This window comes from Biomphalaria glabrata, chromosome 2, assembly GCF_947242115.1.
Source record: "Biomphalaria glabrata chromosome 2, xgBioGlab47.1, whole genome shotgun sequence".
NCBI classification, from domain to species: Eukaryota; Metazoa; Mollusca; class Gastropoda; family Planorbidae; genus Biomphalaria; species Biomphalaria glabrata.
The window spans coordinates 62270337-62297632 of record NC_074712.1 but is presented as its reverse complement, the minus strand read 5'-3'; the positions used below and the strand labels follow the sequence as shown (position 1 = coordinate 62297632).

Below are 27296 nucleotides of genomic sequence, written 5' to 3'. Positions count from 1 at the left end.
CATTATAAAACGGGTGAGGGAAGGAGCAAAACAAAAAATAGGAGTGCCATCAAAGACCCATGCCGACTAGCAAAATGATCAGGCCAAACACAGTCTCGAAGACATCAAAGTAGTGTTGAAAGCCATGCCGCTCGTGCATAGCAGAAAGTACGGTCTAACGTTTTTACAAATGATAATACGTACACTGTATAGTGTAATTCTTCAAATTATATTCTTGTTGAATTTCAAACAAAATTAATTGTAATAATAATTAAAAAAAAACAAAAAAAACTTTGTGTCTTGATGCTGTCACTTTTTTTAAAAAGTTGTCTGCATTGAATTTTTTTTTTCTTTGGTCGCGACCAGACCGGCCCATTTGGTACCGGCCCACCGGGCATTTGCCCGTTTGCCCATATAGCCAGTCCGCCCCTGATATTAACTCTTTCTCTCCGTTATCATTTAACACGTTCTGATGGAATCAACGTTGGTATCGTCAGTTAGGAGAGAAAGAGTTAAGTATCATGTTTCTGGGACGCTGCTTCTTCACACAGTGGATCATAAGTGCCAAGATACGTGTTGGTCAACTATCACATTTCCTACAGATTGAGACAAAATGACCCTCTAGTTTGTTCCCTGCGCTTTAAGCAATCAAAGTTTTTGTTTTTTTAACGTTAGCACTAGGCCCGGGAATACAAAGGGAAAAAAAGAAAAACATAAATTACTAAAAAAAACAAACCCCAGCTTATTTTAAAGTGTAACTGTATCAATTAGTTTGGATCAGTCGTGTAATTTTATATATACACTTGGCCTAGACATAATAAATCTTGTGCGATTAGAAATATTTTTACCCATTGTTTTTGTTTAGCTATTTGCTTTCTCAATGCGCTATGATCCTATCACTTGACTGGACTAGTTGTGAAAGGGGGAGGGAAGAGGGGGCTAGTTCAAATGCATACTAGAATCCTCAAGGGGGACTATTCAACTTATACCACCACATCTGTCAAGCACGATTTCTTTCCCTTGTTAAAGATACCAAACAAAAAAAATAATTACCAATTGTTAATTAAGTAATTGTTTTTTTTTAAATTACTGATTCTTTTTTTTTTGTCAGATAAAAGAAACATGATTCCACCTTAATCTTAGATTGGGTGTGGGAGAAATAACGTGTACAAACTTTTTACCAGACAGACAGACAAACAGACAGAGTTGATATAAGCTTTGTAAAAAAACAAGCAAAATATAAAAGCTCCATTTTTTTAAACAAAGCTTTTCTAAGGGAAAAAGTCATTCAATTAATGACATTTTGTTTCTCAGTACTACTCGATTTATTTCCCTTTTTCTATATGGTACATAATTCATTAATTACCACTACTAAATTTAATAGTTGGTAAATTTTTATAAATTAATTTATGAGTTGTCATCAACATTGAATAATTGTGCACAATTTCAAGGTGAAGTGGGAGAAAAAAACGTGTAAAAAACTTTTTCCAGACAGACAGACAGACAGACGGACGGACGCAGCGAGTTAATATATACTTTGTAAAAAATCACAGAGACTTGGAATATACAAACATCTGCTTATGAAGGAGGCGATTAAGTCAGAAGATTTAAAGAACTGAATTCGAATGATAGATTTTACAATTACAATTACAACATACAACATACAATTGCACTTTACATCACAGTGTAATCCGGGCATTTTCACACACTAGGACAACGCCTGCCGAACGGAGGACACGACACTAAAAGTGGACATGTCCTCCTTTTGCTGGAAAATCCCCCCGGGCCCCCACTTGAGGGGGACCCCCAAATGAGTGTTTTTTACATAAAGAATTAAATATTACACAAAATGCTGGGGCCCCCACACAGGTCAAGCCCCCCCCCCGGGCCCCAACCCGATGGAAAATTGCTAGCTACGCCCCTGTGCTGATGTTGTAGAGTGTCTGAATGTGTTTCCAACATAAAGGCGAGGAGGGTTTAGCGATTTTTTTTTTTTTGGGCGAGGTAGAATGATGAAATCATGAGCTGGTCTGTCATAATATACGTTAAGAAGTCACGTGGATGATAGTTGATAATTTGTTAATATTATACCCAGGGCCGGATATAAGGGAGGGCAGGCGGGAATACTGCCCAGAGGTATCCACAAGAAAGGGGTCCCCCCACAACAGAGAAAAACTCTAATATTTTGACTGGTCAACAACTTAACGTATTTTTCTTTCCGCATTTATTTTTTTGGATTTTTTTTTAACTAAAATATTTTAAATTTTACTGTTGGCAACACTGTCGTGGTTAAAGGCTGTCCGTTTATAGTGTGCATACGGATATTTAGCATGGCTCTAGAAGTACTACATTGCACAAAACACAAAAATGTTCTTTTTTTTTTTGGTTACTAAAATATGCATATTTTATAAAGTACTCTCTTTCTTTCATAATGTGGCCTGATTTTATTTAACAATGATTAATAAGCGGATATTTTTATTAAAGCTTTCGAAAAAGTTCAGGGGCCTCCATATACATAAAGTAAGCCCTGAATTCATTTTAGATGAATTTTGCACGATAAAACGTGTAAATTTTTAGTAAAGTTATATTGAGAGTTTTAGTCACAAAAGAGGTTTTAGTTGTTTATAACTCTACAGAAAGAGAAATATAATATGCATGCATCGGTTTCGTTGTACTAGTTGTTTAGAGCCACAATCCAACGACCGACCATTAACAGTGGCCCTTCTACGAGCTGGCCCTGTATGACGTAATTAGATGGTGACGTGCAGCAATGTTTTTTCCCCCTAAATCAGGGGTTTTCAACATGTGGGTCGCGACCCCTCTGGGGGGTCGATTGACGATTTGCCAGGGGTCGCCTTAGACCATCGAAAAAATGAATTGTTTTTGTCTATTCTTCTGTTGCTGTATGTGTGTTTGGGGGGGAGGGGTCGCGGCAGAATGGGAGATTGTAAAAAGGGGTCGCGGCAGAATGGGAGATTGTAAAAAGGGGTCGCCGAGCCTGAAAGGTTGAGAACCGCTGGCCTAAATAATACATCAACGAGTTCTCCGCTAGTCACCATCTCCATACTAACCAAATCTCAGCCTTCGCAAGCCCCCTCTCCTTACTACCGATACACGGTCCACTTAGTATGCACAGCCTCAGCACGACTGTTTCTTCATTACCCAAGATTTCTTCCTACGCCAAAAAAAAAAAGAAAAATAAACCCTCCGCATCTCCGTTCAAGAGACAAACAGAACTATTTGAGATAAATCAGCCGAGCTGATGTTTTCCAGCAAAAGGTCACGTGATCAATACTCACGAAGATAAGCAGACGACACCACGAGACGCACTTAGTGACTGGCTAGAGCTGCGCATCCAAAAATAAAAAAAATAAAAATTTACACTTTTTTTTCCCTCCATTCTAGCTGTTTCGCCATTTTGTTTCATTAACTTAGATTTAGATATTTCTAAACGTGTATTTCCCCGCCCACCAGGCCAGAGTTCTGCCCTCTTTAAACCCCACGTACTGGAATATGGCGAGGTCTTAGAAAGAGGAAGGGGGTAGCTCTGCTTTTAGCAAATTTGATCCCATGATCGAGGGGGGCGGGCATTTTTTTTTTTCTGAAAAGGATTATTTGGGTTTGGGGAATAATCCATAAACTTAAGATTTTAGATCCTTTAATATTTTTTTTTTCTAAATTTCGTAAGAGTCTATAAAAAATACATAGGCCTAATAGTTTCTCTTCTCCCTGTTCCCTGTGTGGCATTGTAGATAAAAACATACGGAAACATTAATAACAAAAACATTTTAAAATGTATTTTTAAAACGATCTAGCACTAGCTAGACTCTATAGACTCTAGACCTGATTTAGAACTCTTAAGATCTTATCTTATCTTATATAATACAGACGTTACTTCAAAAAAGAAGATGATTACGTCCTACGCGTCATGCCTTTAGTCATGCATATTAACCAGTGACTTAAATTCTGCCAAATCACTGCTTTTCCTGGCTAGCCCGGTCTAGATATTCTTTCAATAAACTTTGAAGCAACTTAAAATGTATTTAGTAATCGCATGATCGGTACCACTATAGCTGACTACGCCATATTTGTTTCAATAAATTATTATTATGAAATCTAGACTTAGAAGACGATACAGAAAATGTTCATCAACAATAATGTATTAATAATCTCGAGCGCGATTGGGCATTTCTAGATGGATGCTGGATCAGATGGATCTAGACCTAGATCTTATCTTCTTCTTATCTTATATAATACAGACGTTACTTCAAAAAAGAAGATGATTACGTCCTACGCGTCATGCATTTAGTCATGCATATTAACCAATGACTTAAATTCTGCCAAGTCACTGGTTTTCCTGGCTAGCTCAGGCAACCCATTCCATGCTCTAATAGCACTAGGGAAGAAGGAGTATTTCTACAAATTTGTCCTAGCAGAGTCTTTCAGAGTATTTTATTAAATTTTGTTTTTGTATTTGAAGATTATGGTTCAGTGTTTTATGTATAATTGCTACTTTACTTTTAAGTCTTCTGTCCTGAAGACTTTCTAAATTTAGTGATTTTACCAAATGTCCAAAGGTGTTACTCTAGTCAAATGTGAATATTCGTTTGTTATGAATCTCACTGCTCTATTTTGTGTCTGTTCCAGTTTCTTAATGTTTTCTTTAGATGAGGGGTCCCAAACAGAGGATGCATATTCTATTACTGGCCTAACCAAGGTTAAATAACATTTTAGTTTTATGTTCTTATTTGATTTATAGAAATTTCTTTTAATAAATCCTAATGCTTTGTTTGATTTTTTGATAGTTTCATCAATATGTGGATTCCATGACAGTTTTTCATTTATTATAACACCTAGGTATTTTGCGTTTTTAGTCTGTGTTACTGGTTTGCCATGAATAAGATAAGTGGAATTAATTTGTTTAAGTTTTTTGTTACTCTTAACAACTGACATTTTTCTGGGTGGAAAGACATGCTCCAATTTGATTCCCATTTCTGTAATTCGTCTAATTCTTTTTTAGATTTATGTTCTTATTTGATTTATAGAAATTTCTTTTAATAAATCCTAATGCTTTGTTTGATTTTTTTATAGTTTCCTCAATATGTGGATTCCACGACAATTTTTCATTTATTATACACAATTAATTAATTAAGTCTCTAGTACGTTTAATTATTTTTACTTTGAAAAATTATAACGGTCAAACTACAGAGTTTTTTTCCCCATATAGCCAACGATATACATCAGCTGTTAAATTTTTAGTAAAAATGTTTGAGACTTTATTTGAGATCAGCTGTCCAGGTTCCTGGATCCATGTTCAATGAAGTTCTGATTTGAATAGAGGTTTGTACAAAAAAATAACAACAAACAAACAAACAAAAAACATGAAGTTGATGGTGGTCTATAATTTTTCATTCTGTTAATTTCTATTTATTCAACTCGTCAATGAATACAAAGAAACATTTGAGGTGAGTGCGGGAATATCCGCTGAAACAGTGTTCAAAATAAGCAAAATTTTAATTTAAAATGATTATATTATGAAAATTTCTAACGGTCAAACCAACGTTTTCACTGTGCGGCCAGTTAGGTAGTATTTTTTCTCCAAAGACAGAGGACCTACATAAATTGTCAAATTTCTAAGAAAATTGTTAGAGCCGATTTCGAAATCCGTGACCACACAATGTCCACCCAGCAATGAAGAGTTTGCAAGCTAATAAGAGGAATTGAAATAATAAACACAAGGTGATAAAGTCACAAACAGTTCCATTTTGTATACAAATTTGATCACCTCTTTGGCATTTTGCGTAATATTTAATTTATTTTTAATGTAAAAAAAAACACTAATTTGGGCCCCTGCCCTCAAGTGGGCGCCCGGAAAGATTTTCAAATTCTCCCCCCTACTTCCCCCACCCAAGCTATGCCACTGATATATTTTATTTCAAGAATACGATCTTAGACTGACTTATTGATTATTTTGCCAATGATTTGTGTACAAAAAAAAAAAAGATACAAGAACATCAACAGTAAATTGTCAAGCCACTTGTAATAAAACTAGACCCTATAAAAAAAAATAAGCTCACCATTAATCTTCCGAATGGAAGATTTAAACTTTTACTCACGGAAATAGAAGGAGATATAGCTAAAAATATTTCTACCCAGATCAAGATAAAAAACAAAACAAGAAAACTTACGACCAGCCCAAGTCTGGGAAGAATGTGTTACTCCAGTATATATTAATTACATGTAGATCCGATTTATCTGCACATATTTTCATGCCCAACTTATTGAGATGTCCACTCTACAGTAATGTTTATCAAATTTAACGCAGCGAAATTCCCTGTCAATGTTTGTCATCTAAATAGAAGGATCTTGGAAGATTTGTATTGGAGCTAAATTTAATCAGCTTCATGTCTAGCGAATAAAACAGACACAGACTTATATAAAGACATAGAACGCTAGATATTGTGACTCCTATGCAGAGTACGAATAAAATATCGTTGATTTAAAACATAAGGGGAGATAAAAACAAGAAATTGTGGATCAATAGAGTGGCTTGCATTTCTTGAAACTAGTTCTATTGGTTGGTTGGCACCAGACGCTGACTTGTACGGCTGGCACGAGCTTTGATTTGAGTCGCAGACATTAAAAAATATGAACTCAGATATACATTGGTCTAACACGCGAAACTATTAATGCGATATAATATTCTCAATTAGTGCCACCTCTTTCTTCAACAATATTTGAGGTATAATATAATTTATCTCATGAATGTTGTTCACGGCTAATAGTCAGTAAAACTAAACTGCTAGTAGACAACAAAACCGCTACAGGAGTATTATATTTTAACTTAAAAAACTTAAAGATAAATTGAATAACTTTTTTGTGATATTCAATCGTAGATTTATCTGAGCATATGGAATAAGGAATGTGTGGAATTTTTGTGTCTTTCTGAGTATTTAATTAGGTTTTGTTTTTTTGTATTTGAAGATTATGGTTCAGTGTTTTTTGTATAATTGCTACTTTACTTTTGCGTCTTCTATCCCGAGGTTTTCTAAATTTAGTGACTTTACTAAAGGTGTTAATATAGTCAAATTTGGAATATAGGGCCTACGTTTGTTATAAATCTCACTGATCTATTTTGTGTCTGTTCTGTAGATGACATGAAATATGTGTAGTAGACTTTAATTATAATATAAAATGGTATTTTGAGCAAAATCTAACTTACTAAAAAATGATGGCTGCCTGGTCATGCGGTTTGCGCGCTGGACTGTCGTTCAGACTTATCGATGGTCTAGGGTTCAAATCCTGCCCGCTCCCACACCCCGTAGTCTTTCGGGAGGTTTGGACTAGGAAGTAATTATCTTCAACTCAGAAGGAACATCCGAAACATGTAAAACATTTTACAAACATTTTACAACACGTCTTTTCAGTCTGGCGCTCTGATATCGTCTGGCCTACCCAAGACAGCTGACGACATTGCCGCATATCTTGCATCATTCACCAATCGCTAACGTCTTCTCATCATCGCTATAAAACACACAGACACACACTCCATGACAATGAGTTAACAGGCATGTATCTCATCCAAAAAGATATGTGGCCAGTGACGAAAACCGATCGGCTACTACATATCGAGGAGGGTCTAGTTCGAATCCCGACTCAGTCTAAGCTGTGCATGGTAGCACGGAAACCTTCTCCCTGATACTCCCCCCCCCCACTGGTCTTTAACAGGTCCACAAGAGATTGGACCATGGCGCATTGAACATGCTATATTGTATTCAAACGTTAAAAACCGAAGAAACAAATATAAACTGAATTCAATCTTTTATGTCACTGGCAATCAAATAAAAACTTACTAAAAGGGTGGACTCTTTTATTTTTTTAAAATGACTGTACATTGTAGTTTTAGCAATGGGTGCCTTTAGTTTAATACATGATTAAAAAAATACTTCAGTTTCTGCACGAATACAGTCTTGTCTCTATAACTCTCTTATCTGCACACTTATCTTATAAATTAAAGACGCTCCTTCTAAACAGATGATAATTACGACCTACGCGTATTTATGTGTCAATCTAGTCTAATTTTAAATTTATAGACTTTGCCAAGTCATTTTTTTTTCTTGGCTGATTCAGGCTACCTGTTCCATGCTCTAATGGCAATAAGAGCATTTATATGTTTTAGTCCAAGTCCACAGCTTTTTATCAAATCTTCTCTGAGGTTTGCGTCAAGATAGGTGCTGTACCTTTAAAAGAAATCAAGTTTTGGTCTCATACCATTTGACTCGTGTATCTATTATTGACAAGGCAGCCCAGAATGTTTGACTAGATGTTCCCATGTGATTCTGTTAAGATTCCAGTTAGTCCAACTAGATACACTGTCATATGTTTAAGAGATACATTTTCTCCCTTAGTCTATGACTTGTTACTGTCATCCAGTTTTCGTTCTTGTTAAATTTTCTTTCGCTCTCAAATACTCTCAATAGAGAATTGTCACAGGATGTAAAAGTCAACAGCAAATAAAACAAAGCAACAAAAATTCAATCAAATTATTTATTATCAAATATACAATTCTACATTTAGCACCGAAACAAAAAAATATTTGCTAGTGGAAATGAAAAGGGGAAAAAAAAAGGCACGTCATTTGAACACGACAACTCTGTAATAACCAGTAACAAGGAGACAAAATTATAGACCTCAATTACCTCCCCTTAAGGTAGTGGTAAGTACATAGAAAGAAAATTAAAAAACAAATAACAGTGACATATTTGTTCATTATTGTATGAAGGGTGATACATTAGTACGAGCCCCTCCATTGATGATCATACATTAGAAATGATGCCAGGCCTCAGTGAAGCAGTTGACAAGGTCAAGGTCCAACACAACTCAACTTTGAAACACGAACATCTCAGCAATAGCAAAAAAAAAATATTAAAAAAAGGGGAGGAGGGGGGAGGTATTGGAAATAAAAGTACCAAAAAGACTGGCAATATTTTTTTTTCGATTTTTAAACTCACTTATTAAAATCATAGATTGTTGAAACGAAATATTTCATCAAAGTTTGAAGTTAGGAGACCTAATAGTTCTACACTTACTTTTTTCCCCCTAGAAAATGATTAAAAAAAAAACATACAAAATTAATTTGAAAAAGATATTTACATTTTTCAACAAATAAACACAAAAAGATATGATAGTAATTCCTGTATGAGTTACTACAATAAAATATATTTTATAACAAGTTGTCATAAATACTAACACAACCATGCCCTGTGGTTTAATTATTAAGCACAAATCATACACGTCTCAAAGCTTGCTGCTTCACTGTGTGGACCAAATAAATGTCAGCAGATTTAATACAGTCAAAAAAACAAAACAAAGATAAACAATGAGTTTCATCTGGTACACAATAGTGTAATGAACATTTCTGTTCCAGTGATGTAACATAGTACACAGCATTAAGGCACATAGACAACAGTGTTCGAATCCATCAGCTTTGTATCACAAGGGACAGCCATCTCTACTTAAATTTAATTAGACTGTGTTTCAGAAACAAAATGATTATATCATAAATAGGTGTAGAGCTGAAAATATAATGTCATTTTTACTAAAACTACCAGAAAATGTTAAAAATATACTGGATATCTCCTACACACAAGAAAGCAGTCCTGTGGTAGTCTATCAATAAGATAAGATAGCAGACCAGATATTGATGAATTTCTAAAATCTTTGAAAATGGAAAATGGGCAGAAAAAAGGAATCCAATTTCACTGCTGTTCGTTTTCAGATTGAATCTCATAAACAAATGAGCTGCAAGATGCTGTGTGGTATCAAAATTGAACTTCATTAATGTGGTGGACCAAAAGTCAGGACATGCAGATGAGTTTATAAAATCCTGTTGGCTAGCACTTCTTTTATCAGACATGTTACAGTGTGTGAATCAGACATGTTACAGTGTGTGAATCAGACATGTTACATGATGCTGTGTGGTATCAAAATTGAACTTCATTAATGTGGTGGACCAAAAGTCAGGACATGCAGATGAGTTTATAAAATCCTGTTGGCTAGCACTTCTTTTATCAGACATGTTACAGTGTGTGAATCAGACATGTTACAGTGTGTGAATCAGACATGTTACAGTGTGTGAATCAGACATGTTACAGTGTGTGAATCAGACATGTTACAGAGTGTGAATCAGACATGTTACAGTGTGTGAATCAGACATGTTACAGTGTGTGAATCAGACATGTTACAGTGTGTGAATCAGACATGTTACAGTGTGTGAATCAGACATGTTACAGTGTGTGAATCAGACATGTTACAGTGTGTGAATCAGACATGTTACAGTGTGTGAATCAGACATGTTACAGTGTGTGAATCAGACATGTTACAGTGTGTGAATCAGACATGTTACAGTGTGTGAATCAGACATGTTACAGTGTGTGAATCAGACATGTTACAGTGTGTGAATCAGACATGTTACAGTGTGTGAATCAGACATGTTACAGTATGTGAATCAGACATGTTACAGTATGTGAATACTTTACAGAAGAAATAGTAAAAAGAAAACCAATTTAACAAGAAGTGAGAGTTCAGCTTTTAGATGAATGATTGAATAATTCAGATCAAGTGAACCAAGTTTAGAACCAAAACTAACTTTGTTATTTGGAAGACTGAAATGGTGACAATTTACACACTATAATAGATGAAAGATCGCTTGTCTAGATAATCAGGATCTTCATTTCAGCACATTGAGAAAAACTTTATTCCCTTTTGAAAAGATGGAGACGTCTGCTGTGGGTAGTCACTCTATGAACTTCTCTGTGCTTTCTGCCTGTTTTTTTTTTCCAGTGCTGCTGTTAATGATTCGGGAAAAAAGAAAGAGTCCTTTTAACCACACCACATTTCTTACAAGTATCAAAGCAATCTTAGTCTTGAAAACATTTGCATTAAAAAAAATTGAAAGAAAATTTACAAGGAGTTGAAACTACAGCAAAGATTGTACTGTACAAGCATGTGTGTGTGTGTACAAGGCAAAATCATTTTATTAATAATTTGTTTATTGTAGCCTATGTAAACAATATGGGTTCAAACCCACAAGCATGGGAAAAACAAGGCAGCCTTCCAATAAACATGTTCATGCATCTTATTACATAACATATACAGACACAATTTCAATGCTTGAACAATGGCCACCTTTTGCGAGACTCAACAGAATAAAAAATAAATTATGCATAGGTAATTAGCAAGAAATAGGAAGAGTCTAGAGGTAACTGCTATCATAACAATATGCAGCATATCTGTGTGCCAGCTTAGGTTTCCATAAAAACAAATATAGTTATAAATATAACATTGTTATAGGCACATTTAAAAAAAAACCCTGAACAAAAACTGTGAGAAAACAAAAAATTAACACAAATCCTAATCAATGCACTCACAAGTCAATGACACGCACAAAGTAAAAAGATCAAACCTTGAAGGGTAAAGATATCAATGAGTTTATCTCAACATAAACTTGACAACAGATGTTATAGTAACAGATGATAAAAAAAAAAAGTCAATCAATAATCTCCAAGTCAAAGTCCCAGCTCAGCAATGTGGATAACAGAGACTTGACCAAGTAGTCAACATTCAGGCCCCATAACAGTCATGCAGAAAGTAATGAAAAAATATCTTTTTAAAATGTATGCACAATATTCACAACATTGAGAAATAAATAAATGACAATAAAATTGTTTTGTAAAAATCAAATTCTAAATTTAAATACATTAGCTAAAAATAGCTATGGTGTGTCCAATAATAAAGAAAATAAATAAAACTACATTAATAACCAGAGATCAGATGTGGAATAAACTAGACCAATTAAATTATAGCTTTTATATAGCGCTACTTTCATGCTTATAACATGCTCAGAGTGCTATGGTCCAATCTCATTTGTGGACCAGTGGGGGGGGAGGGGGTATCTGGGAGAAGATTTTCCGTGCTGCCATTAGGCGCTCAGTAAACACAACTCTACTCGAGTCGGGTGTCAAACCTCAAGTCCCCATTCATAGGTAGCCAAGTCAAGCCAAGTTCAAGCGTACTTGGCCTCTCTGCCACGCTTCCCACATTTATTTATACTGAAACCTAATATACTAAACCATGAGGACATAAAGAACGAGAAAACAGTATCCATTGTTTATCATTAAAGTGACCTACAGAAAGCTAATGTACATCACAATGAAGTTGGTAGCTATAATGCATCACAGAAGGTATAACAAAAATTCTCCCGGGTGCAATATTTTGTTACTAGAATCCAAAGTAAAATAAAAAGAATGTCTAATGTACATGACAGAGTCTGAAAGTAACTTGACAAAGTAAATCATGAGCTTATATCATTATAACTATGACTGATGTTTGGTCAAGATACATACCTTAAACTCATTTTGTTAAAACAGATAATTCCACAGAGAGATTAAAATCAAATGACAGCATGATCTAATCTTAGTCATAATCATTTTTCATTGTTTACTGAGCTATATTAAACTATTTACAACAGCAGGTATACAATCAATATAAGTCATATACTTTATAATATTGCTTTATATCATTATTGCATGCATACTTTATACTTGTGAGTACCAAATATTTTTTAAGACGCCACTATATGTAATAGTTTTTTAAAAATCATACTTGAATGCCAGGGTTCAGCCTCAAACATATCACAACTTTTCAGCCACTGCTGTTTTGATCATGTCCTTCAAGTCAACATATCGCTTTGGTGGTGCGTGAGATTTCGAGCGCTCGTAATCTTGCTTTAATTTCTCTAGCTTGGTAAGGGCTTTAGATAACTGGCCTGAAACCATCTGTATAGAGCGCTGTTTCCTGCCATTATCCCTGACCAGATCAGCTTCTGACATGACATCTTCATCTGTTGGTTGGAGCATACAAGAATGATTTAATGTTATTAAAAAACAAAGTTAACCAAAGCCATACCAGATAGTGTGGCTATTCTTCAATGAACTAATTAAAGAAATTTCTGGTGGGTAACTTCTCCCGGCCTACGCGTGGCAGTGGCACCCTCGTGGAAATGTCTGTTAGGGAAGACATGCTAACAGGAAAAAGGGACAGTGGACTTCCACAGCTGTTCAAGTGAACAAACATTGCGATGCGGAGAGAATATAATATTGTTATAAACCTGGCGGTGACACAGATGGGGGTACTGCTGTGTGTGTTTTTAGCCTACCCGAATCGCCTCAGTCCAGCGCAGGACGAGTGGTCAACCATGACAAGTGACAGTACACGCCAGTTCGGCGAGGACCCGTGTTGTAAATATTACACGCGTGAGTCACTGCAAATGTTATCAACCAGTGGTCAAGCGACGTTCCATCCGATTCTAGAAGGCCTATGGACCCTATATAAGAGTGAGTGTGTTATGAGTCAAGACACTTCACGTTACCTCGCAATGTGACCAGTGCGAGGCGAAGTTAGAACCAGCACGGTGTGCGATTTCAGTCCGGAGCTGAGGCTAGGTTTTTGTACAGTCAGTGTTAATGTTGTTGCCAATTGTGATGTATTTGAAATTAAACTGTTACTGTTACTTTGGAGCCCTGAGTTGTGTTGTTCTTTAAGTTCGTTGTGTCATGTGGTGCAGTTTGTAGAGAGCCTGGATAGTGGAGAAACGTCACAATATGATAAACAGCCTTTTCTGTCTATAATGGGGGCTGTAAACTGTGACTGCTCTTTCACAGTTAATGGGGTAAATTATAGGAGCAAATCAGGAAGGGGGAACAACAGTGGGGCTCATAAAGACGGATGTGATTAAATGATCATCTAGTGGATAGGAGACCTCTGGACAGGTCAGTGAGGAGCGAATCTCTCAGTTGTGGGTAAATCCTTCCCATTGGTCAACACCTTCAGCATGCCTAAGATAGATTCCTCTGTTGGACTAATGATATTTAAGAACGTGGTTTATCTGGCAAGCTGGGTAGCATATTACAGAAAGAACTGCATTTTAACACAAGTCTCTTCATTTTCCAACAACAGACTCACATCTACTGCCTCTCACCTATAAGTGTTCACAGTTCATAAATAAAACTTCAGTATATTATAATTTCCTTTTTCCCGTAAAATATATTTATATATATATATATATATACAAATTATTTGGACTGACCTCTGATAGGATCATCTGAGAATCCAGTCAAATTTTTCAATTTCTTTAAGAAACTAGATTTACTAGCAGGTTTAGCTGCTGTCTGAGCTTTTCCTTGGGAATCACAGGAGAACTCTTTGGCTTTGCTTAACAAGCCAGCAACACTGGATTGAGCTAAAAAAAAAAAGAAAAGAATTAAATTAAAACTCTGTAAACTATATTTCTTTTTTACAATCACAGACATTTCTTCTAGAAAGCTAATGATGAATGAGTACCTACATGAGTACCTGCTAAGCTATTTCCTTCCTACCTAATACATTTTCTTACATGTTCAGCTAATCATTTCTAATTATAATTACAAGTTATTCATTCCTTCTATTCTAGTAACCAGATAAGCCCTGATATTGTCGTAACTCTGTTAGCATTGCAAATAGGGGTAATTGTGTGTATAAACAGGTGACACAGATAATACAGACCAGCACTAGAAGAGCGGTCATCTGTGATGACTGGCTATGCTTCAGGAAAGAAGGCCATTCACATCAGATATGTATGTGTATGTATGTGATATGTATGTATGTGATCATCTTGAAAGGACTGATGAGGTTCCATTACTTTTGAGAAGGCCTTCAGGGACCCATGATAAAGAGCAAATGTGTCAAAGACAAATCACTTCATTTCATGAATCATAGTCAAGGAAGTGAAGACTCACAATTGTGACAATCCAGCCTAGTACAATGAATCAAGTGTGAAGTCAGTTCCAAACAGATGAACCCATTACATTTCCAGAAGGTGGCTGAGAGAGGCCAGTAGAGTTTATACAGCAGTACAGTTACCTATGGTGAAGTGAGTGTCACATGCTGCCAAATGTACAGTATTGGCTGCAAATTTATTTGACATTAAAAGAGTTACATTTTAGGAGCCTTGAGTTGTCAGGTTCTTTGAGTTGGTTGTGTTGTGCAGTGTTTGCACAGAGCCTGGATAGAGAGAGTTGTTACAATATCCATAGATTCCAAATTCTCCCCAAGATAAACCATCTGCAATTTGATCACTGTTTTCAAAAAGAATCATTTAGAGGTTTTTCAGCTTTTAAACAACAGTCAGGGTAAAAAGTAAAGTGAGGGGGGGGGGGGTAGGCTAGATTCCTCAAGACCATGGACAGCGGACTTGTCAACTCTGGTAGAACAACCTCACTGTGATGGGATATCTTCTAAAAAATGTTGCAAAAGAACAAACCATATATTTTATAAGTCTTGAAATTAATCCTTTAATCTTTTTTTTTTAAAACCTTAAGCCATCTTCGTTTAGGACCTTGGTTGTCAGCTCAATAGCAATCCTGGTTACAGGAGAGACACAAGCCATCACCTTCATTTTAGTCTTGATCTCTGGGCTTTGTTTGGATTCTGGTTTTTCTATCATTCGGCTGCCTTAAAAAACATTGACTCGACAAGCACATTGACCAAACACATTTACTTTCCCATTGTATTTCAGGTGCCCATTAGATTCAGGTGAACTCACTTGTCCAAAGTATACAGTCTGTTCAAAGGTCTTAGAAGACACCCGCTCCATTAAAACTACACCAAGTCATCGCAAAGTAGGTGGCTTCTGTTCATCAAGACTAGAACTGAATGGTACAAAAACTTGTTTACTCTGTCAGACTATCAGCGTTACTCGTTGACTAGGGAACATGAAAAGAATAAAGATGTTTGTGTGTAGTCATTCAATGAGTGTCACGTACCAGTTTAAATAAACCTAATCTAGGGTAAAATAAACTCAGGATTTAACCCACGAGCTGGAGAAACCCATGACGTCACACACCTGCTGTTTGTGACATCTGGCGGGTAATGATTGGATTGGTTAAAGCAACCGACTGGGGAGGAATAAAGAAAACGATTGGGTAGAGAAGGATCTAGAGAATTTAGTTGTGGAGGACATTTCATAGAGATAAGACGTATTTTAGTTTTGAGTTGTAACTTGAGGTGACAAGTCTTATATTTTATTAAATCCAGTATTAACCTGAATATATTTTGTTATTGGGCTTTGAAAGAAGATAATTCATCTGATACAGTTTTATTTCTGTACATGCTGTATATTATAAATTATTGTAATTCCAAGTTTTGAATTAAAGTTCCATATTTGAATTAAAAGGATCCTCGTTAATTGAATCTCTAAGACTTATTTAGATCTAGAGATACATCTACAGAATCCCCGGCATGTCATAGTAACTAAGATCTCAACAATCTCAAAAGAAAAACCTGTGACAATGAGCTTCACTGTATGGTGTGTCTGTTCTATTTATATGAATGTTGTTTTCATTTGAGAAAAAAGTCCCGGTAATCACAACAAAATTCCAATAAGGATCAATAAACCAGTCTTAGTCTAATTTATCTCCCACAGACTAATTTCAAGTTTCCAAAGTCTTAAGTAATTTACCTCCTTGGCCAGCCTGAATGGATTGCTGTATACTCTGAATGTTGCTGTCACTGGTAGCCTCTTTAATCATACTTTTAAGCTGACCATACCTCTGTATTGAAAATGTTCCTTTAGATGTCTGATAGGTTTCTTCCAGTTTCTGTTGATAAAACAACTAGAGAAATAAAACAACAACTAGGGAAATAAAACTTTACTTAATAACAAACTGACAGCAAAGCTGATGTCTATATGTGATATAAATATTCAATAAATTACTAAAAATTTAAGACTCAGTCCAAACATCCTCTTGTTTAAATAAGTCATTTGCATTGGATTATGGGACTCGTACACTGTAAATATAATGAAAAATGAGACTAGTAATTTTCCTTTTTTTAAAGATTTCAAACTTTTTTTTATGAATGTAATGACATGTAACTTTCTTATACTTTATCGATAAAAAAAGGGACAATCTAACTAAATAACAACAAACTACTCCTGCTCAGTGGTACGAAGGGACACTTTAAAAAAAAGATGGACAAAATTGCTCCACGTTTTTTATTCTGTTGTCCCTCAAAGCTAGCTCTTTTACACAAGGTGTTGAAAAAAGCATACAATCTTCTGATCTAATAGATTCAACACAATCTTCTAACAGATTCTCTTTTGTTGTTTTAAAAGGCAAAAAAAAATTTCAGTAAAAAAAAAACAACTAAAATTAAATACTACATAATCCCCCCCCCCTTTTAGTATTTAAAAAAAAACTATGACAATAATGTGTATAAAACATGGAATATGTTAAGAACTTATTAGTATAATAGTTAAAGAAAATATGTTTTAATAATGTACACTTTATAATGTACACTTGTTAGGCTATCATAAAATGAAAATAAAATGTGCACAAGTTAGTGTCAAGACTCACTTGGAAAATGCCTTTGATTTCTTGAAACTTCTGATTGAGATCTTGCTCTCTCTTCACCAGCTCAACGTGCTCCTGCACTAGATCCTCTTTAGAAGCCCCAGACATTTTCTGAGAACCTGGGACAACGAGTGCAGAAGTGACTTAACAACTGTACAGGCTGAACTATTGACCACTTTACTGATAACTTAAGTACTAGAGTAAAGAAAAATCAAAATCTAGGCCAAAGATAACATTTCAGTAGGCTAACCTTTCTGGATTGATAGAGACAAAGCGAGAGTCAAAATTTGTAACCATTTCCAATGAAATACAAGTCCTGAGATAAAGAGAAGAAAGTTTGTTCAAACACTTACTTCTTCTCTCATCATCTTTCCCCATGTTGATGTTTCGAACAAAGAACTTCCCCAAGTCAACAAGAATATATGGATCTAGCTGATAGCACTATTCTCACATTATCTACTGCAACTAAGATGTATACAAGGCTTTCATTTGCTGTCATCAGTTCAGTTTGAAGGTCTCCTCATTCTTTACAAAGGCTTTCAGCTTTTTACTTTTTTTTTGCTATAAAATAAAAATTATGTCTAAACAAATTTTTTACCACAAAAACAACAACAAGCAAACTACCAAAAAAAAAAGTACTTTAAAAAAAAAAACAAAGCTTATATTAATGTGCATCAATTAATTTAGGTCAGTCATGTAATTAAATATGTAATAGATATAGACTAATAATAATAAATCAGTGCAATTAGAAATATTTTTTTAACCAATTGTTTTTGTTTAGCGCATTTTCATGCTTTGGGCATTTCTCAATACGCTACGATTCTATCACTGTCTGGGCCAGTTGGAAAGGGGGAGAAAGAACAGGGTATTTGGGTGATCACTTTTTAAATGTATTTTTTAAAAAAAAAGGCTTTAAAAATACAACAGCCTTAATTCAAACTTGAGGGCTAAAGCCTTTTCAGGCTTCTAAAGCCAACGCGTTAACCACTCAGCTAGGGTTTAAGTTTGAGTTTTTGGCACATCTGCACAATTTAGGCCATGTCGTGCCCGTAATAGCGATGAGTCTATGAACATGGAAGATTGAATAGTTCTCTATGGTTTCTATTTCATGTTTGTGTACACTAAGCCTGAGATGGCAGCCTAGTATAAAGGGGACTAATTCAGCTTTTACCACCACTTCAGTCTAGTACTTTCCCTTGTTTGAGATAGCAAACAAAGTAATTTATTACCAATAGTTAATTTACTACTTGGTTAATTTTTAAAATTAATTCTTGTGTTATCTTATCTTATATAATACAGACATTACTTCATACAAGAAGATGATTTTGTCCTACGCGTCATGCATATTAACCAATGACCTAAATTCTGCCAAGTCACTGATTTTCCTGGCTAGCTCAGGCAACCCATTCCATGCTCTAATAGCACTAGGGAAGAAGAAGCATTTGTACAAATTTGTACTAGCATATGGAAGGAGGAATGTGCCTTTATCTTTGTGTTTTTCTGAGTATTTTTTTAAATTTTGTTGCCAGGTAAAAGAAATAATTGTGCAAAATTTCAGCTTGATTGGGTGTCGGATAAATAACGTGTGCTTGTACAAACTTTTGGCCAGACAACAGACAGTGTTTTGATAAAACTTTTTAAAAATGAAAGAATTAGTAATACAAATAAAACTAATAAAAAGCAAAAACAAAATAAATAAACTTTAAAAGTTTTTAAAACAAAGCTTATGTTAAGTGTAGTTTTATCAATTAGCTTCAATTGGATCAGCCATGTAATAAAATTTGTAACAGATCTAGACTAATAATAATAATAATAATAAATCTGAATGATTAGAGATATTTTTACCAATTGTTTTTGTTTAGCCCAATTTCATGATTTTAGCTTTCTCAACACGCAATGATCCTATCCTGTCTGGACTAGTTGTAAAGGGGCAGGAGGAGAAAGAATGGGGTATCTGGGTAAAATGTAAATGTATTTATTTAAAAAAAAAAAGGGTGAACGATCAAATTTGAACTCGTGGGCTAACACCACCTCAGGCTTCTCGAGCCAACATGATAACCACTGTGCTGGTAAAGAGCTTATGAACATGTAAGATTGTTACTTATTGTTTATATAGTCTCGTCCTGTACTAATTCATGTTATGTGTTCACAAAGCCTCAGATGATGAGATATAAAGGGCACTAATTCAGTTTCTACCACCACCACTGCCAAGTGCTATTTCTTTCCATTGTTTGAGATACCAAACAAAATAATTAATTACCAATAGTTAATTAACTAATTGTTTAATTTTTCAAATTGATTCTTGTGTTTTCAGGTAAAAGAAATAATTGTGCAAAATTTCATCTTGATACAAGATTGGATGCGTTAGAAATAACATATGTACAAACTTTTTACCAGACAGACAGTGAGTTGAAATTTAAGCTTTGTAAAAATATTACCATACACAAAATTTGGGTTCATTATTTTAGGAAGATGAAACAAGAGCAGATTTAAAACTGTGTAGAAAGAGTTAATATACAAATCAATATTCATGTATTAGCTTAACACTTTTATTTTCATTTAAACATTCTGTGATGCTTCTTCTTCCCTGAAAAAGCAGCTGAAAAAAAAAAATGAAAGCCTGGTCAAATTGTGTCAACTATTTTAGTTGAGTTTAGTACCAATATATATAATGGTGAAGCAAGTTACCTTTGGACCCGGGTAAAAAAAAACTAATTTAGTGTGCGACAAAAACATCATGAAGTCTGTATATAATACTATATCTTATCTTATTTTGTTACAGACGTTACTTCAAAAAAGAAGATGAATACGTCCTACACGTCATGCATTTAGTCATGCATATTAACCAATGACCTAAACTCTGCCAAGTCACTGGTTTTCCTGGCTAGCTCAGGCAACCCATTCCATGCTCTAATAGCACTAAGGAAGAAGGAGCATTTGTACAAATTTGTCCTAGCCTATATTTATATGCATATGGAACGAGGAATGTGCCTTTATCTTTGTGTCTTTCTGAGTATTGACCAAAAGACATTCCAATACGAGTGTACAGTAGTTTTAAAGCAGCTTTTTTTTTTTACAAAGTGCAAGGGATCATGTGGACCCCAATTGAGCAAGAGCCAATGGGTTCAAACAAAATGACCCCTCCCCCCACGCTGTTACACTTTACACTGTGTTAGATCACTGCCTGTGGTCTATAGACTAATATATAGAGTATAAATCTTTAGCAACCTTCTGTGAAACTAAACTTATATCACTAGGACTAGATCTAGGAAAGAAGGAGCATTTATTTGTAATTAATAAAATTACTAGATCAAGTAGATCTATATAATTAATAATATCTAGATCTAGACTATTATTCTAGTCTTGTAGACTACTACTACTTAGTTATAGTTACAGTCAGTTAGTAGTAGTAGTAGACTAAGTAGAGTAGTAGTAGTACTACTCAAATACTACTACTACTACTACTAGATTTAGTATACTACTAGATCTAGATTAGTACTACTTAGTAAGTCTAAGTAAGTACTACTCACTAGGCCTACTACTTGAGTACTAGTTCTAGTTACGGTACTAGACTTAGTTAGACTAGAGTCTAGAGTTAGAGTAGAGTCCAGACTCAGACTTAGTCTTAGACAATAAAATATCGTATATTATATACTATATTACTATATAGCAGTGATGCCCAAAGTACGGCCCGCGGGCCATATCCGGCCACGAAGTGGTTCTATCCGGCCCGCCGAAACATCAATTCAAAGTTTGGAAAACCCCCCCCTCCCCCAAAAAAGGTTGAAAAATGAAGCTCTACCTAAGTTAGGGCCCTCATTTTTTTTCTAATGCATTGGTACCACAACACTGAACACTTTAATTGAAAATGTACCAGGGAAAGTGAACGGATCTTTACTTTTTGTGGAACATGATAATAGGCCAACATATTTGTTTTATAAAGAACGTGTGGCTGTTTAAACACAAAAACATAGATTATCTATATGAACAGCATTATGAAACAAATATGGCGCATTGGTGGGAATATTTAACAAAAAGAGAAAGAAAATGAGTCGGTGGTAAGACTTGCTAAAATGTTGCTCACATTTGAAGTAGAGAAATGAACCCATTTTCCGACGCCTGAAAAGAAACAACATTCCAATATCCCATTAATTAATGTAAGTACTACAATTCTACATCCATGGGTTTCTCATAAAATTAGTTTAAAGTCAATTTCATTTTGTTTAGTTTTCGGTCATGTGGCCCGCGACACGAGTGTCGGAAACTAAAATGGCCCGCTGGTCGAATTAGGTTGGGCATCACTGCTATATATATAGATCTTCTTTTACTAATTACTTAGTTATACTAGCATTATAGCCATAGCCGCCATAGGCGGATAGGCGGCATAGGCTATAACTATAACACTATAATTATAGATTATCTAAGTATAATAAGTAGTATAAGGCTATATTAATATTATGTATAATGTATGACAGTATCAGTATGTATATCATTCATACTACTATAGTAGTAGATATTGTCTATATGATAATATGACGATATTATCATGATATCTATTCTTAATTCTAGATCTAGCTAGACCAGTAAATTATTTTATTAGGTTTATTTATTCTAACAGAAGTACTGAAACAAATGTTATCATACTGTTGAATCTTGACCGAATCTTATCTTATCTAGATTCTAGATCTAATACAGACGTTACTCAAATTCTGGTACAATCCGATGAGATCCGTGTCTTTTTCACATTTTCATGTCCATTAGTTGGCAATTGTCTATCCGCACCTATGCTGAGGTACTGAACTAAATGCAGATATAGTCCGTAAAAACTATATTTTATGATCCTTTCTTATTACTCTCCCCAGCTGCTAAACTAAGCTTAAATCAATATCAATTATTTCTTTTCCCTTTGGAAGACAATTATCAATTCTTAGGCGCCAACTTTCTATAGCTGAAATAAATCTAGAAGAGAGCACCTAGGATTCTGGTTGCAGTGACGGACAGGTTGTCAAATTCGGCCCGGGCATTTCTATAAAATTCGGCCCACAAATTCTCTATCATGTGATGGGCATCCATGTCTAGGTCAGGGGTCGGCAACCTTTTGAGTCTGAAGAGCCAAAAATTAAAATTTACAAATTTTCAAAGCTTTTAAAGAGCCGCACATTTTTTTTTCTTGCCATCTATAAATGGTACTCGCATAAATTTGTTTAAAATAAAAAAAAAAACAAATATATTTTTTCATTCATAAGAAAAGTAGTTATTTATTCACATAAAAATTGTGTTTGTCACATTATATATATATATGTATATTGCTTTATAGGGTAATAACTTACTATTTAAATATAAAATTAACAATCAAACATTTACTCACAACACCAACATGTACATCAATAACAAACAATTTAGCGAACGAAATAAATCAACGGGTGCGATGTCTTTGCATGGTTATTCAAATAGAAAACTTAAACTTTACTAAACAATGTAACTTGTACTTCAAATACAATATTAAAAAAAAACACAATTACATACATTTGAAAGAACAAATTCAATGGGTGCGATGGCTTTGCATGGTTATTCAAATAGAAAACTTAAACTTTACTAAACAATGTAACTTGTACTTCAAATACAATATTAAAAAAAAACACAATTACATACATTTGAAAGAACAAATTCAATTGGTGCGATGGCTTTGCATGGTTATTCAAATAGAAAACTTAAACTTTACTAAACAATGTAACTTGTACTTCAAATACACTATTTAAAAAAAACACAATTACATACATTTGAAAGAACAAATTCAATGGGTGCGATGGCTTTGCATGGTTATTCAAATAGAAAACTTAAACTTTACTAAACAATGTAACTTGTACTTCAAATACAATATTAAAAAAAACACAATTACATACATTTGAAAGAACAAATTCAATGGGTGCGATGGCTTTGCATGGTTATTCAAATAGAAAACTTAAACTTTACTAAACAATGTAACTTGTACTTCAAATACAATATTAAAAAAAAACACAATTACATACATTTGAAAGAACAAATTCAATGGGTGCGATGGCTTTGCATGGTTATTCAAATAGAAAACTTAAACTTTACTAAACAATGTAACTTTTATTTAAAATAGGAAAGCAATTACATACATTTGAGCGAACAAATTCAATGGGAAAATTGGCTTTGCATGGTTCTAGAGAGTTTGGATAAATTTGGCTCATAACTTGTTGTTTTTAGTTTCAAACAAGACTCTAAATTTTCATTTGTTAGTTGGCTTCTTACTTTGCTTTTAATTATATTCATGCAAGAGAACGCTTGCTCGCACGAATATGTAGATCCAAAGATAGTCAGCACTCCAAATGCCAGCTTCTTCACTTCACTGTAGCAATCTGGAAGACTATTCCATGTGTCGAATATAAGTGACTCAACTTTCGGCATTTCTTTTAAAGCTGTCCACTTTTTTTGTGCTACATACATGCATTTCTGGACCTCCAACTCTTCCAACTTGTTTTTCATTTCTGTAAATTTTCCACTCCACAAAGCTTTACCTTTCAAATCAATCAATTGCATTTCTAGAGATCCAGCATCAATTTCAAATGGCTCAATGTGGATCTCGTTACAATTTGTGTTGAGAGGATTAACTATGAATGCTAGAGTGGTTTTGTTTGTTTTGAATTGTTGAAATCTGTCAGCAAATTCATCTTTAATTTTTTTAATAACTGTGCTGAAATAATTTGTGTCAACAGTTGCATTGGTTTTATCGCGATATTGCTTTAGAAATGGAAAATGAAGTAATTTACTACTCTGAATGTCTTCTACAAAAACAGTCAATTTTCCTTCAAAACAAACTAATTCTTCCACCAAAACATAGGCTGGGTTTCCCTTTCCTTGCAGTTTTAGATTCAGCTCATTTAATTTCTCTGTAATATCAACCATAAAGTAAAATGTTTGCAACCATTTGTCGTTCTCTAATTCAGGGTGATTAATGCCTTTATCATTTAGGAAAGTATTTATTTCATTCAAGCACACAGCAAAACGTTTCAACACTTTACCTTTGGAAAGCCATCGCACTTTATTGTGAAGAAGAAGGTCGGAATACTGAGTCTCCATTTCGTTTAAGAATTCTTTAAACTGACGATGATAGAGTGCTTTTGACAAGATGCTGTTAACAATCTTGATTACCAAATTCATGACCTCAACAACTTCGGCTGGAAATGTTTGGGCACAAAGCGCTTCTTGGTGTATAATGCAGTGAAACGTAAGAATTTCATGGTTTATTTTGCTCCGAAGAATCGTAGTAGCTCCTTTATTTTTTCCTGTCATACTGCTGGCTCCATCAGTTGCAATTGAAACAATTTTATTTAAATCAATCTTATTGTCTTTAAGGCATGTTTGCACGGCATTTGCTATATCTTCCCCTCTAGTTTGTCCCGAGAGCGGTAATAATCCTAGAAGTTCTTCTTTTGGACCTTGGGAAGACATATACCTAACAAAAAGGGCAACTTGTGCGGTGTCTTTTATGTCGCAAGACTCATCTATGGCAAGTGATAAGGCAGAAGAAAGTTGAATATCTTCCACCTGCATATGTGTTACATTTGAAGACATTTTAGCTATTCTATCTTGTACTGTTTTAGCGGATAGTGGCAAATCTTTGATTCTTTTCAATATTTCTGGTTTGTTTTTGAAATCACGAAACAGTTCTTCAGATGCTTGTATGAAGCAATCTTTGACATACTCACCATCTGTGAATGGTTTGCCTTTTTTTGCAATTTCAAGTGATACCGCAAAGCTTGCCAGATTAACATTACTTGTAGATTGAGTCCAGTTACTTAACATGAAACTTGATTGCTGTCTATGTTTTTGGAGCTCGTCAACAGCTTTTTTTCGTTCTTCGCCTGCTGGATATTTACTAGCAAACTGAGTATGTTTTTTAGTGAAGTGTCTCTCTAAATTTGATTTCTTATTGTGTGCGAGTTTTTCATGGCAAATGAGGCAAATCGGAAGGCCATCTGAGTTGCAGATGAAAGCGAAAGACTCTGTCCAATCCAGATTAAATTCTCGATTCTCTTCTTCAGTAGTTCTTCTCTTTCTTTTTGTAGATGCCATGATTGCGGTAAATGAACAAAACAATTTTAATATCAATATATTTACCAAAGTCTCTTCTCTCCTTAAAACAGTTAATACTCTACAATCTTCCCCTTTTCTTCTTTATCGAACTATCTAATTCTAAGCTATTGTTGAAGCGTATGGAAATTCCACAACCTTGTCCTAATTTTAAACTAACTTGTAATAAATTTAATCTACGACCTTGCTACCAGTTATTGTTCTAAAAATAAACCAGACAAAATTGTTTTCAAATATATGACCTTGAAGATAACTCAGTTCTAACTCTTTTACTTGAAACAACAAACTCCACTTCACAGCCAAAGCACGTGGAGTAGACGCCAAATAGTCTTGTGTCGAAAGCCAAGTAAAACTTAATATAGAGAGCTTCCAACGGAAGGACGACAGTGACGACGCGTGTCACGGGGGAGGGGAGGGGTGGAAAGCGAGTACAAGTGGCTGAGAAATGTAATCGGTGCCAATTCATTGTTGATAGATAAAGAACGATTTTTTTTTCGATAAAAATAAAATTTGCGTAAGGAACTAAAGAGCCGCAGCTTCCAGTCTAAAGAGCCGCATGTGGCTCGCGAGCCGCAGGTTGCCGACCCCGGGTCTAGGTGTATCTGTCCTTAAAAATCATTGTTAAGTTTGATAATGTATCGATATGCATGCATACAGTGAACTCTATATCTTAATAAGCAATATAGCGTCTTTTTAAATCAGCCATTATGTAGGCCCTAAAAAGATGAAGCCTACTAGCACTAGCGGATCCAGAACTTTGGACTGGGGGGGGGCGATTTTTTTCCAAACCCTCACCCTAACGCCCAGTAAACCCTAACCCTACGCATAAACGTGCGTACGGCACATACACACACACACACACACATATATATATATCTTTGAGAATAAAAAAAGCAGCATTTCTCAACCTTCGGCGAAAAACAAAACAACTGGGGCAGGGCTTTAAGGTTCTCTTGTGGAGTTCGGGGCGAAGCCCCGACGCCAAAAGCGTTTTCTTGCTTTTTTCACTACAAAAACGTATTCTCCTGACATCTACAGCTCATTATTCGTCAATGGAGTTCGGGGCGAAGCCCCGACGCCATAAGCGTTTTCTTGCATTCTTCATTGCAAAAACGCATTCTCCTGACAAGTACAGCTCATTATTCATCAATGGAGTTCGGGGTAATACCCCGACGCCATAAGCGTTTTCTTGTATTCTTCATTGCAAAAACGCATTCTCCTGACAAGTACAGCTCATTATTCATCCATGGAGTTCGGGGCGAAGCCCCGACGCCAAAAGCGTTTTTTTTGCATTATTCACTGCAGAAACGTATTCTCCTGACATCTACAGCTCATTATTCATCAATGGAGTTCGGGGTAATACCCCGACGCCAAAAGCGTTTTTTTTGCATTATTCACTGCAGAAACGTATTCTCCTGACATCTACAGCTCATTATTCATCAATGGAGTTCGGGGTAATACCCCGACGCCAAAAGCGTTTTTTTTGCATTATTCACTGCAGAAACGTATTCTCCTGACATCTACAGCTCATTATTCATCAATGGAGTTCGGGGTAATACCCCGACGCCATAAGCGTTTTCTTGCATTCTTCATTGCAAAAACGCATTCTCCTGACAAGTACAGCTCATTATTCATCCATGGAGTTCGGGGCGAAGCCCCGACGCCAAAAGCGTTTTTTTTGCATTATTCACTGCAGAAACGTATTCTCCTGACATCTACAGCTCATTATTCATCAATGGAGTTCGGGGTAAT

General features: G+C 35.2%; 2 protein-coding genes across 2 annotated transcripts in view; both read right to left on the bottom strand.

The window, feature by feature from the left end:
• The window catches only part of LOC106061877 (uncharacterized), a 54672-nt gene extending 48408 nt beyond the window's left edge, over window positions 1–6264 (bottom strand). Inside the window, exon 1 of the mRNA XM_056021823.1 lies at window positions 6168–6264. The gene's annotated coding sequence lies outside the window, so the exon portion shown is untranslated. The remainder of the gene's footprint in view (window positions 1–6167) is intronic.
• Window positions 6265–8512: 2248 nt separating this feature from the next.
• Window positions 8513–22176, bottom strand: LOC106061893 (uncharacterized). The gene is made up of 6 exons (XM_056021822.1): window positions 22071–22176; window positions 17780–17987; window positions 17430–17545; window positions 16535–16673; window positions 14126–14278; window positions 8513–12880 (listed from the first exon to the last, which is right to left on the bottom strand). Exons 2-6 carry the CDS (start codon window positions 17802–17804, stop codon window positions 12672–12674), a joined length of 642 nt encoding a protein of 213 aa, XP_055877797.1. The 5' UTR covers window positions 17805–17987; window positions 22071–22176; the 3' UTR covers window positions 8513–12671.
• Between the last annotated feature and the right edge of the window lie 5120 nt (window positions 22177–27296).

What these genes read in the sequence shown, in the direction of transcription:
- LOC106061893 (XM_056021822.1), bottom strand. Translation starts at nt 17,804, where the DNA reads ATGGGGAAAGATGATGAGAGAAGAA. An exon ending in GAAAGATGATGAGAGAAGAA is followed by an intron (nt 17,546 to 17,779) that starts GTAAGTGTTTGA and finishes TCGTTGTCCCAG; the next exon opens with GTTCTCAGAAAATGTCTGGG. An exon ending in AAATCAAAGGCATTTTCCAA is followed by an intron (nt 16,674 to 17,429) that starts GTGAGTCTTGAC and finishes TTTTATCAACAG; the next exon opens with AAACTGGAAGAAACCTATCA.